The 13,873-nt window shown below is 34.3% G+C and overlaps 1 protein-coding gene across 1 annotated transcript in view; it reads left to right on the forward strand.

The window, feature by feature from the left end:
* Positions 1-13,873, forward strand: part of LOC115889479 (signal transducing adapter molecule 1) — a 28,208-nt gene that overhangs the window by 4,155 nt on the left and 10,180 nt on the right. The window contains exons 6-7 of the mRNA XM_030909483.1: positions 9,729-9,845; positions 9,902-10,078. Of these exons, the coding sequence (XP_030765343.1) occupies positions 9,729-9,845; positions 9,902-10,078 (294 nt within the window). The remainder of the gene's footprint in view (positions 1-9,728; positions 9,846-9,901; positions 10,079-13,873) is intronic.

The following is a 13,873-nucleotide window of genomic DNA, read 5'->3' on the forward strand; positions in this document are numbered from 1 at the left end:
TTATTTGATTTGGTACCGATTTTTTAGCTACTATATCGTTTTTTCTAGTCATGGATCGGGTAATTGCCAAAATTTGTGTGACATTATCGCGAACCTCCTTGAGTTCGTTAATACTAATTCTACTAAGAGCATCCGCGCAAACGTTTTGTTCGCCTTTAACGTACTCAATATCAAATTGGTACTCCTCGAGGTCTAAATGCATTCACGTAAGTTAAGATGATAGGTTCTTCATCGAAAATAAATAGACAAGGGGCCTATGATCAGTGCGTACTAAGAATTTTGTACCGTAAATATAACAATGGAAATATTTAATAGCCCAATGGATTGCTGATAATTCTTGTAATATTGCTGGTTTATTAGATTCCCCCTTTGTAAATGCACGTGACGCATAAGCAATCGGCAGGTCATTACCATTAAAATTTTGTGAAAGAACTGCAGCACATACAATTTTTGAAGCATCGGTTGTTATTATAAAAGGTTTTTTTAAAATCCGGATACTGTAATATTTGTGGTGAAATTAAAGATTTGTTCAGTTTTTGAAATGAATTTTGACACTCTTCCTACCATTGAACAGCAACTTTTTTCCTGGTTAATTTATTAAGAGGTGCAGTTATTTCTGCGAAATTAGGTATAAATCTACGATAGTAATTTGTAAATGCGACGAAGCGTTTGACTTCGTCAGCAGATGTAGGAATTGGATATTTGTTTACGATGTCATATTTACTATCATCTGGTGGCCTTCGCTAGTAATTTTGTGATCTAGGTACGTGACCTCATTTTTGAAAAATTTGCATTTTTCAGGATTTAATTTTAAATTGTATTTTCTGCATGTCTGAAATACTTTATACAGATTGTCCAAATGGTGGTTTTCCGAACAGCCGATTACTATGAGATCGTCCATATACAAAAATGCTCTTTCAGGAGTGATGCCGGCGAACGCCATTGACATCATCCTCTGAAAACTATTAGGACTTATAGATAAACCAAAGGGAAGTCGAGTAAACTGAAAGGATCCAGCATCTACGCTAAATTGAGTGACCTCCCTAGACTCTTCACTAAGGCCTACTTGATGAAACCCACTTATAAGATCAACAACCGAAAACCAGCGAGCTCTTCCTAGTTGGTCTAATATATCATCAATACGAGGAAGGGGAAACTTGTCCGCGATGAGTTTTTTATGTAATTGCCGAAAATCTACAACTAACCGCCACGTTTTTTGACCGTTCACTGATTTTTTAGGTACTAACAAAACGGGGTTATTATATTCCGAGTTAGATGGTTCTATAATATCATGATCAAGCATTTTTTCGACTTGCCTATTTATTTCTTGTTTTTGCGTGTAAGGTGTCTTGTAATTTTTAATATACACCGGTGTATGGTCGCTCAGCTTAAGTTTCTGGTGGTAAAAATTATTTATTGTTACCTTATCAGACTCAGGAGCAAATATGTCCGAAAATTCTGAACATAGGTTAATGAGTTTTTGTTTTACAAATTCAGGCACATCGTTGATGTTGAGCTGCTTCATTACATTTGACGCTCTCTCTTTTGTCTGGGTTTCTACATTGTAAATATTAAATTCTGTTAAGTTTGTTGTTTTTAATTGAATATTGTGTAAAATTACATTTTTATTGGTTGTGTTAATAATCTTTACGACAGGAAATTCAGCTGAAACGATTGTTCGTGCGACACAAACGCCAGGGCTTAACTCGTCATTTTCAACTAGAGAATCTTCTGTTAAAAATTTTAGACTTTTTATTTCTCGTACTACTTCGCACCTGGAAGGAATGATAATAGAATCATTGTTGAAACTGTCTTGAATGGGAATTACTAAATTAATTTTATTTAATCTTATAGTCATCGTCCAATCAAAATAATTTAGATTGCATTTAAATTTTGAAAGAAAATCTCTACCTAAAATTGCATCGGTTGGAATGGGAAATGAAGGTTCTACTATATGAAGCATAAAATAATTAACTAGAAAGAAGTGTCAACTCTGTGTTAAATCGTGGAAACACGATACGCCACCGAAAGCCTTCGTTGTCGTCTGGAGAACTAATTTTTCAATTGACAGGTTGACATGATAAGGACATGATGGCTTAATTTTCATTTCCGTTTCCGGTTATTCAATGGCGGGCCCTCTTTCAGTTCAAATGTATTTTGTATTTTTTCTTTTCATAAATAAAACCAAAAAATAATTTATTGACATATATTTATTTGAAATATGGAACAACGTAACTAAATAAATATAAAAATATAGAGGATTGTATTGTTTCAATACCAATTAGTTAATTATATGCACTTTTAACGTAAATTAGTTAAGGTATAAGCATGACTTACAGTAATTTGTAAATAAACACACGTATTCGCAGACTTCAAGGACAGAAAACGGACACAGGAACATGAAAACGGGAGCATTATACAAAAACCTGAAAACAGAAAAACAAATTTTTTTATACTAAAATTAACAATGTAAAAATATCAATAGGTATAAAATATAAATATACTGTTTAAAAAAAGCGTCCATTATTCCTAAAGAGATCTGGCTTTTCGGATAACATAATCAGATTATCAGTCCGATTTATTGCATTATTGACAATAAATCGCACATACTGGAGATGTTGGCTATAGTTAAAAATGATCTTACCTTGCTGTAAATTGTTTCCCTTTTCAAAAAAATCGCCGTTCAAAGAGATTGTAACACCATTTTCTTGCATCTAAAAAATGTAAAAACAGTGTTTATTTACTACCTATTTTTCATATACATGGGACATACCTACTACTGCAGAACCGTCATTTTCTCCAGGATTCTTCATGTAATATATATTTTATATACTTTATTACCTTTATATTTATAAATTTCAGCCGAAATATTAAATTGAACTTCCAAAACGAAACTAAACGGAATGAATTAAAATGGCGTCGAATATTTTCTAATTTGTTCTAGAACAAAAACAAATCTGAAGTTGTCTCTGAAACTGAAATCTGTCAATTCTAAATTGTGAAGTTAGACAATAGTTAGACAAAAACAATGCTGTCCTTGTCTAGGCGGCCATACTTGTCGTGAGGAGAATGACAGGAATGACACTAATGACTGTTTCCAATTTTCCTATTTCACTGTCACCCCCCTGATATGAAGTGCATGCTTAGTTATGTAACCGTTAACAAAAATATCTGTTTCTGTCACACCTAGAGCAGTAATTATGCCGTCTGTAACGCCTTTTATTTTACTAGGGTTATCTGCGTTGATAAACTGTTCCGCATTTATATTTTGGTTTTTAAAAATAGAGATATCAGCGCCTGTATCGATTAAAAATGTATTTTGCTTACCAGTCATTTTTGTTAAAAGTGTTACAAAATTAGCAAAAGAAAGATTTAGGTTAAAAACATTTTTATTTCGTCCCCCAACCCCTATGCTTGGGGGTTCAACTCGTTTCCCTGATCAGGTGCCATACCAATTGCCCTTACCGACCTATGACCTGAATAATTATTATTGTCGTAGTTATTGAATCTACCACTACCGCTATAGCCTCGATTGTTGTTGAATCTAGCTCCACGATCACCTCTGCCTCGGCCCCTTGCATTGTTGGAAAATCCGTTGTTAAACGGCCTGAAATTATTTTGCCACTGCCCTCGAGTTTGGTAGCTCAAATTACCGCGCCCATTACCGCGATTATTTTGTCTTCACCTAGTGAAGAAAACGTTGGAAGAAGCAGCCGGAGTATTATTATTGACATTTATCAGCTTATTTACTATTTCCTGAACCGTGCTAAGAGAACCTGCCTCTATAACAACTTTATAGGCCAGTCAATCTGGAGGTTGAGGTGGAAAAAATTAGTAACCAACCGATCTCAACGGGAATGTGTAGATAATGATCTCCTATTTAACCCCTCAAAAGTCCCATTCGGTCCCAGTGGGGGAAGTTTGAAAAAAAAACCGCCGCCATCTTGGATTTTTTCGTTTTTTTTCAAATATCTCCGTTTGCATAACTTTTTTCGAATAATCTAAAGATATATTTTTTGTAGAGAATTAAATTTAGAATATTTTGCCTTCAATCATTTTTCTCCTAAAATAAATAGTAATAGAGATAGAGAATTTTTTACTATACGTTTTATAAATTTTCCAGTTTTTTAAACCAATCAGCTATAATTTTTGCGTTAACAGTATAGTGTTAATAGAGATAAACCAAGTATAAATTTATGCATCAAAACAATTAAAAATAACGTTTTAATATTATTTATTAAATGAAATTATTGTTAAAAAAGTTATTATTAAATTAAAGTTTGATTCCGATTAAAAAACTGATTCCGTAGCACTGACCACACTTTGAAGAACATTTAAGACCCAGTTTTCTACAAGAGCAATTTTTAGAGCACTGACTTTCTTTGCAATTGTAAAAAAATAATTTTAGTAGGTCAAAAGGCGCCACATTTTCTATTGATTGATTAGATGTCAGATTGCCTTTTTGATCTTTCTTCCATACTATAAAGGATCTAACTTGTTACCAATCAACTTATAACATTTCCTATAATAGATATATCTTTACAGTTGCCTGAAAGTATGTCCTGGGTCAGGACATACTTTCAAGTAACTGTGTCCTGAGTAAATGTAGTTTTGTAGAGTTCTCAGTTGGAGATAAATGAGCTAAATTAAAGATCGTTTTAAGGGCTTGTCTTGATGTAATTCTATTATATAGAGTGTATCTCATATGGTTAATATGTTTAATATAGCTTGGGCAGTTTGTTTAGCTTTAAACTTTAAAAGATAATTTAATCTTGCTATATCACTGCCCAAGCTATATTAAACATATTATCTATCTGAGATGGTACCCGGTGGTTTAGAGGTACAGCTCTCGTCTACCAATCTAAAGGTGGTTCGAAGGTTCGAAGAAGGTTCGAATCCTACAGCCGCAGCCGGTAGTTCATCAGTCGACTATTTTTAATAAAATAATAGTTTGGGCACCTAGGTCGACTCAGCCTTAAATGGGTACTTGGGATTCACAATCCTGAGGTAATAATAGGCGGTTACAGCGTAGTACTAGCCACATTACCTTCCTTGTATACCGAACGGCTCTAGCATGGCAAGCTGTACCTTGCTACTCCCAAGGCGTTAAACGCTATATACGGGATCCATTATTATATTATTAGATACACTCTATACAATAGGATTAAATCAAGACAAACCCTTAAGACGACCTTTAATTTAGCTAAATTGCCTCCAACTGAGAACTCTGGAAAACTCCATTTACTCAGGACATACTTTCAGGTAACTGTAATAAAATATATTATATGAAATGTTATAAGTTGTACTTTTTATATTTAAGAATTGGATTTGTAATAAGATAGATCCTTTACAATATGGATGGAAGAAAGATCATAAAGGCAATCCAAACCAAAACACCTATTCAATGAACAGAAGATGTGGCGCCTCCTGACCTACTAAAATCAATTTTTTGCAATTGCTAAGAGAGTCAGTGCCCTAAAAATTGCTGTTGTAGAAAAGTGGATCTTAAATGTTCTTACTTCAGTGTCAGTGCTATGGAATCAGTTACACAAACTTCTGTATTTTAGTTGAGGACGAAAATGACGCTCAGAATGACGTCATAGCAGATTTTGTTTAATAACTTTAATTTAATATTTTTTTTAACAATAATTTTACTTAATAAATTTAAATGTTATTTTTAATTGTTTTAATGCTTAAATTTATATTTGGTTTATCTATATTAACACTATACTGTTAACGCAAAAATTATAGCTGATTGGTTTAAAAAACCTGGAAAATTTATAAAACGTATAGTAAAAAATTGCTCTATCTCAATTACTATTTATTTTATAGAGAAAATGATACAAAAATAATAAAAATAAATAAATATTGTAAATTTAATTCTCTACAAAAAACGTATCTTTAGTTTTTTCGAAAAAAGTTATCCAAACGGAGATATTTAAAAAAACGAAAAAATCCAAGATGGCGGCAGTTTTTTTCGAACTTCCCCCACTGGGACCGAATGGGACTTTTGAGGGGTTAAATAGGAGATCATTATCTACACATTCCCGTTGAGATTGGTTGGTTACTAATTTTTTTCACCTTTACATATAATACTCGGCTACGTTTACTGGCCTATTAGCTCTTTCCGAATTCGCGTTTAGAGCAACCGATCTTACGGTTTGATCTACGGTATAACGTTTCGCGACTTCTGCCGGTACTCCCTCGGAGATATATGACCTTTTTAGTCTCTCAGCGAGTAATTCGATTTCTGAGACATAGCTTGTAGAATCTCTACCATGTTGCTTTAAATTTATTAATTTTGTAGTCAGTAATTGCGAAGAATCGCCTTTAGTTTTTAAACGTAAAGTATTGATAATGTCTGCAAGAGATTCCTCAGTAGTTATCAAATCTCTCGCTTTGCCTGTAAGGCGCGTTTTGACGAAAGCTATCGCACTGTTGGCGTGGTCATTTGACGAAAGCTATCGCACTGTTGGCGTGGTTAGCGTTAAGTAACGTAAGTGCGTCTAAAAATGATTGTAATTTATCATGAGAACCATCAAACTCTTGGGGAACTATCTTACTTGCTAAATTTGTCAAAGGCATGATTTCTGTTTTGATAATTTCCGATTCATCAATTTCTTCTTCGTCAGTTTCCTCTTCGTCGTCTGAAGATATATAGGACTTGTCTACCGTCCGAGTATCAATTTTTTCTATGAAACCTAACGGGACCCTATATTTAACCTGATATGTATTTTAAGTTGTTTGTTAAATTTTTGGAAAAGCTTTTATTTGATTGTATTTTTGCTCTCTTAACTTTGTAGTGTCCTGAAAATGCAAATAAATTTTGCGAAACGTCGACAAATTTAAAACAAAGGACTTCTGTTGATTTCTTTCGATCCTAATCCAATTTATAAAAAAAGAATACATTATATATTATTGGATCGACAACAATAAAAATTATACCTATATTTAACTCCTAATATTTGAAATGCCCTAACTACCTTATCTCTAATGACTAAATATATATTTTTAGTTTCTTGTTTTTTAACGATGTCTAATTCATCCCAAATACCCTTGATATAGCCTGCAGTTTGGTTGAACAGCTCTACTAAATTGTCCCTTATTTCATTTCTTATCGTTTCGTTTTTAGGTACAGCTTTTTTTATTACTCTTTTTGCTTGATTTAAAATACTACTTTTTTGCTGAAGTAGAATGGCATGGTGCTTTTCCCAATTTACCGACATAGAAGCTCTTTACTATACTTTGTCATAATCAAATTTAAAAGAAAAACAATCATAAGCGATAGAACAATACTAAATACTAGAATTAGAATAAAACACTACAAATATTGCTAAAATTAACAATCGGCACGCGCCGATTTAATAATATCAGAAATTATTATATTATCGGGTTTGAAGTCGAAGCTTCACGTCTTAGCGGCACTAAAATGTTGGGGTTAGAAGCTGCAAGGTTTCTCTCTACTTGCTTCTTAATGTTTCTTCTACACATCTGAGTTATTTTAATAGCCAGTATCGCACCCAAAAAAAATACTATGAGATACATAACAACTTTAACGTCCTTTGTCACATTATATTCATCTTCTTGCACTATAAAGTTCGAGTTATAACTCCGCTTTCGGTAAGGTCCTGCTTTGTTCACTTCCATATTATACCATATTATTACTTATATGTAGGTGTAGAGGTTCTTTAATTGTCTCTTGCCTGCTGCCCAATATGCATTGTGCCCGACGCGCGAACGAATTTTCATACCGATGAACCGCACTAAGTTTATAAACACGCACTTTATAGTTTCTTTCAGGAATTGCGGCCACCTATTTGAGTTTTATCAATAAATAATTGTCCGTATGAGGGGCACGCGCCGATTTAATAATATCAGAAATTATTATATTATCGGGTTTGAAGTCGAAGCTTCACGTCTTAGCGGCACTAAAATGTTGGGGTTAGAAGCTGCAAGGTTTCTCTCTACTTGCTTCTTAATGTTTCTTCTACACATCTGAGTTATTTTAATAGCCAGTATCGCACCCAAACAAAATACTATGAGATACATAACAACTTTAACGTCCTTTGTCACATTATATTCATCTTCTTGCACTATGAAGTTCGAGTTATAACTCCGCTTTCGGTAAGGTCCTGCTTTGTTGACTTCGATTTGGAGCTACCCATTTCGCCAGATTATTTTATTATATGTGTATTTACCACTTAAACTGACGAAAGCACTGACTGAACTCACTAACTTTGTTTTAACTTTGCTTTAAAAAATTTCGCTGGCAGGATCGCCATGTAAAGGGATGGGATCATAGCCAGTAAAACCAAGTGTAGTTTAATACATCTATTGAGTGAATAATCATAAATTAGTGCAAAAGTAATACGGTGTTGACGAAATGCTTACAAAGGATTATTGCATATTTTGCAAAGAGCGATGAACCCCCGACACTGGGTCTCGTCAATATGCAATATTAATTACTATGCAAATAATAGAATCTTGTTATATTGTTTAATTATTAATAAATATAATAAATATAAGTTTAGAATGATGCCCAATTCTTGATCCGTTACACCTGACTAAATGGAAATTTGGCAAAAATGTTTAAATTTGTTGTATAATTTAAGATACGAAGCAGCTCTTTATTTTAGTTTATAGAGCAAATGATTGTGACAGATATTTTATTTAGATTAAAGCTGCAAAAATTAGTTTAAACCGAGTTTTATTATCGCTATGTTGGTCACATTGCGCCGTGTTCAGCAACGTTGTCGTTTATTATTTGACAATTATCCTAATGTCAGTCATTATTTTGTATAATATTGTGTTGTTGAATCTTTGTGAGTAATTCTTGTTTTTTTTGCCTATTTTCATAGTTTTTTTTAATTGTACTTTTAAGCACAAACAGTTCTTTTAAGAACTAAATTTTCGAGTTATTGTATTACAGTTCTTAAAATTGTGTGTTGAAAATATGCCGAAGCATTGAAACAGTCGAAGCAAGGAGCTTTTAGCTTCCCTGATAAACTATCTTGAAAGAGAATGTGCCAATAAAGGCCCTTTATTACCCTTAACTGCAGTCAGAGATGTAAGTTTGATTGATAAGCACATTATACCACTTTCAAAGTTATTTCTACATTAGTTTTTAGTAAATTCTGTGATTATTAGTCTGTGCTAATGCACTATTAATATAGCATCCCCTTACTTGTTACTACCACTTATGGCGTTGTAAGATGTATATCAATAAATAAATAAATAACCCATAATAACGCTTTCATAATGGACTAGTTTTTGCCAATATGTAATAAGTAAAATAAGCTATAAAACAAATAAATCAATTAATTACTAAAATATTAGTTATTAAATTAAAAATTCATTTAAGATTAACTCAAAAAATCCTTCACATTCTGGCAGAGCTGTTGCCATCGTTTATTACTTAAAGTTGATCACGTGCATTGGAAATTGTTTTGCGATTACCGTATGTATCTAATAAAAAAGGGGGGTTCCGATTTAAAATAAGAAAGTTGCTGTTAACTTCCGGTATATCCGAAAGTGCCGCCATATTGAAAATATTTTTAATCAATAGATCTCGTTGTGAAACAATGATGTGCAAAAATATCGGATCTAGATATTGTAGTTCTCTAGAAACTTTAATGCACTCTCAGTCTGGGACATCCTGTATAAAAATAGTTTTTTATAGAAATTTATTTTTTTAAAGTATTATAAGAACATTATTTTTAACATTTTAGTTGTTGTTATTGATGATTCCGATCCAAATTGGTGGAAAGGTAGCAACCAAAGGGGAGAAGGTTTATTCCCTGCTAATTTTGTAACAGCTGATTTATCAGTAGAACCTGAAAAGTTTTGTAAGTTTTTTTTATAATAAGATTATATTGATTTCCAGTCTTTAATCATTTTGTAGTGATAGACAAGACCAAGAAAATGGTTCAGTTCAAGGATGAAGTGAAAGTTTTAGATAAAGAGCCACCTCAGGATATAGAAGTTAATGAAGATAAAATAGATAGACTGCTTCATTTACTCCATGAGGCGGATCCCACTAATCCTGAAACAGATACAGACGAATTGTTGAGCTTAGAACGTGAGTTATAGTTAAATTATATCATCGCAGTGTTTTTGTATACAGGGTGCCAAAAAAATTGTGTATTTAACTTTAGTGGGTGATTCTCCAGATAAAAATAAAACAAAATGTTCCTATCAAGATATGCCCTAAAATGCCACCCGAAGAAGTTACAGCCCTTGAAAAGTTAAATAAAGATAATATATTTTGTTTACTTTTTGAGAACATTAATAAGTTGTTTTTCTTGAAATTTGGTACTCTTATGTAACAGCACTGGGTATTTTCCATTAGGGTAGAGAGTACTACTGGTGGTACTTCTTTTATCCTTGTAGATACAGTAATTTCAACTAAGGCCATAAAAAGCTAGAATTTTTTTACGTAAAAAAGGGGCTTTTAATTTAGCTCGAAAAGGTGAATGGTTTTCAAGATATTTGCATTTAAAAATGATGATGCATCGATTTTAGTATTAGACAAATTATAAAATGTAAAGAAATTTTAAATAAATTAGTCTCCCGATTTTGCTAATACCCTTGTATATATATTTTTAAAGTAGATCAACCTAAGACGTTTATGGACTAAGACTACTAGATGACAGGACCGGTTTCCCTACAGAAATATATTTTTTGTTACTCTGAATTTTGAAGCTACCAATAAAAACAGAGAAAATAAAAATCGATAATTTTCGGACTGTGCCAATTGGTTACTAATCGACCAGATACTTTTTGTCTATTAGATATGCTATAAAAGCTGGCAATTATACAATTCGACCATTGTAAATACCCGACAAATTCTTCAACGCCGACGATGCCGATGTTTCTCACTGATAAGAAATAAAAATGTTTGTTTAGATAATTTTCGAGGTATTTTTTCTTTCTGAATGCACATTTTAAAGTATTTTATATTCTTTGTCCCCTTGACCTATTATCCTGGTCGCACGTATGGAAGTTCTGTTTCTTCTTGTTTTAGAAAATGTTCTTATTTCTTTTTTCTTTGCAGTTGTAGTGTAAAATTAGATTAATTTATTAAGTTTAATTATAGTGTTTAGTGTAGCATGTTAGTGTAGTCTACCAAAAATAGTTTAGTAGTGTTTTTATAGTTTAATTTGTAGTTAAGTAGTAGGCGAAGGGATAATTTTGTTATTTTTTGTTTTTGTTTGATAAATTAGTAATTAAATTGATAATTTGTTCACTGTAGAATACAAGAATAAGTAGTTGTGTAGTGTTTTTAAGAGATTATATTCGTTTATTTTGTAGTTGAGTAGTAGCTGGAGGGGTATTTGGGTATTTCTTCTTTTTGTTTTTCTTGTAATTGTAGTAGTTCTATTAAGTATTGTGATAGATACACTATATCTTCCTCCAACTTCGTTGAAAAGTGCGTTATCATATAATCTTGGTTTTCTGGTAGCAGAATATACGAAAAAAAATCTGCTCAAATGTATTTGAAATTAAATTAATCTAGTCTTATTAATCAAATTAAACTAGTCAAATAATAATAATAGTTAGTTTCAAAATACTATACAGGGTGAGTTTCCTACGATGTTCTCTATGGGTATCTCGGAAACTACTGGAAATAGAGAGTCGGTTAGTGGGGAAAGAATTACAGTTTTGTGGGGTCATAAATATGCGCCTTTCGGATTTTTGAAAAAGTTTATCGCTTACTAGATATTTCGAAAAAAAACAAATTTTGGCTATTTTAAAACTTGTCCCTAATTCCATTATAATATTGTTAAGGTCAAGGTGTATTACTGGTTGCATAACCGCAACGTGCATTGAGGAACCTGGCGAATTCGACAGAAAGTAAAAGAAAATTACAGAATTCTTTAGAAAATTCCAGAAACCATCGCCAGGGGGTATATAAGGCCCGCGCTTTGACAGTTGGACAAGTCTGAAGATAGTCTGTAGTTTGAATAATATCGCGAAATACCGTTAGAGTAATACTAGTTGCATAAATTGTGTTGTAAATAGTATAAGTTGTGTGTACAGAGTGAAACAAATAAATTCGTTAAGTATTTTATCGTGAGTTTAAATAGTGGACCCACGGGATCCGTAACAATTGGTGTCGGAAGTGCGATTCAAGAGGATTTTAAGAAGAAATTAGGTGGATTGGAAGATTTTTAGACCGAATAAGAGTATTTTTATGGTTGGTACAAGGGAGCAAGCGAAGAAAATGGAAGAAGTAAGCAAATTATTGGGCGATTTTATGGAGAATATGAGAAGAGAGAAAGCAGAAGAAAAAGACGAAGAAAAATTACGCCGTCAAGAAGAACAGGACCGGCTTGAGAAAATTTTTGAAGATTTGAAAATTCAACGACAACAAGAAGAACAGGACGGCTTGAGAAAATTTTAGGCAATTTAGAAATTCGTCAGAAAAGTGAATGGAGGGAAATTTTAGAAGATATAGAAACGCGCCGCCAGAAAGAAAGACAAGAAGATCAGGACCGTCTTAAGAAAACTTTAGAAAATCAAGAAATTCGACTTCAGAAAAGCTTGGGGGAACAGCAACAAGCAATGTTGGAAGTACGTTGCCAGGAACAGCAGAATCACTTCCAAGAAGCCGTAGAAGATCTGGAGGAGCGCCTTCAGCAGAAGATAGAAAGGTTGGAGATGGACCTACAGAAGACCAAGGCACAAGTAAGAACACCTGGTGTTCCGGGAACTGCGAACCTTAAGGCCCCGACCTACGATGGACAAACGACATGGACGATGTACCACCGCCAGTTTGAAGCAGCGGCTGCTGCCAACGGATGGACCGACCACGAGAAAGCAGCGGCACTTGTCATCGCGCTGCGTGGCCCTGCCCTGGAACTGTTGCAAACTATTCCTGCAGCCCAACAGCAGGAATACCAAACTTTGGTCGCTGCACTGGACAGAAGATATGGCGACCAACATCGACGCCAACTTTACCAGGCCCAGATCAAGACACGCCTGCAGAGGTCCGGAGAGAGTCTGCAGGAATTTGAAGCAGACTTATCCTGAAGCACCGGAAGGATTTAGGGAGGAACTCGCTGCTCAGTGCTTTATCAGCGGACTGAGGGACAACGAATTACAGAGGGCGCTGCAAATATCCCGATTTTCTACCAGCAGCGAAGCACTGGTCAGGGCGCTGGAAATCGAAGCTGCTTTTAGCGCCATCCCTAGACCGAAGATAAGATCGGTAACGGTAGAGGAACAGCCCGAGAGTACCCACAGAAGTTTGGAGGAGATGTGTAGAAAATTCGACAAACTATGTGAGCTACTAATAAACAAGGGAGTCAACAATAACCAGACAGAGAACCAGAGAAGATCCCAGGACATAAGGTGCTATAGATGTGGCAGGAATGGCCACATCAAACGGGATTGCCGCGTTCAAATGCGATCCCGTTCACCATCCAGAGAACGTAGGCACCAGGAAAACTAAAATCAGTCAATACTAAGGGGCGAGTATTGACTGGGGAGAACAGAGCCCCCAGGATTTTTTCCATTAGAAGTCTAGGAAGAACCGCTGACAGTTTGGTGATCGACGGGAAAGTAATGGAAAGGGAATTCGAATGACTGTGGATACTGGCGCTATGGTATCGTTGGTGCGGGCTAACTCAGTGCAAGGATTGAAGCTGATGTCTCTGGGAAGAAGAGTGTGTTTACGTACAGTTACGGGGGAAATGGCCGTTGCACGGGGAAAGGCTATCGTCGAACTGAAGTTAGGAAATTTGAAGTTTCAGCATAGCGTCTTAGTGGCAGATATTGAAGATGACTTCATCTTGGGCATGGATATGATTCGTCAACATGGATTTTCGTTCGATCACCAGAGAAATATCTTAAATATTGGATATGAAGAGTT

The sequence above is a fragment of the Sitophilus oryzae genome, unplaced genomic scaffold (genome assembly GCF_002938485.1).
Source record: "Sitophilus oryzae breed Bouriz unplaced genomic scaffold, Soryzae_2.0 scaffold_815_pilon_pilon, whole genome shotgun sequence".
Classification (NCBI taxonomy): Eukaryota; Metazoa; Arthropoda; class Insecta; order Coleoptera; family Curculionidae; genus Sitophilus; species Sitophilus oryzae.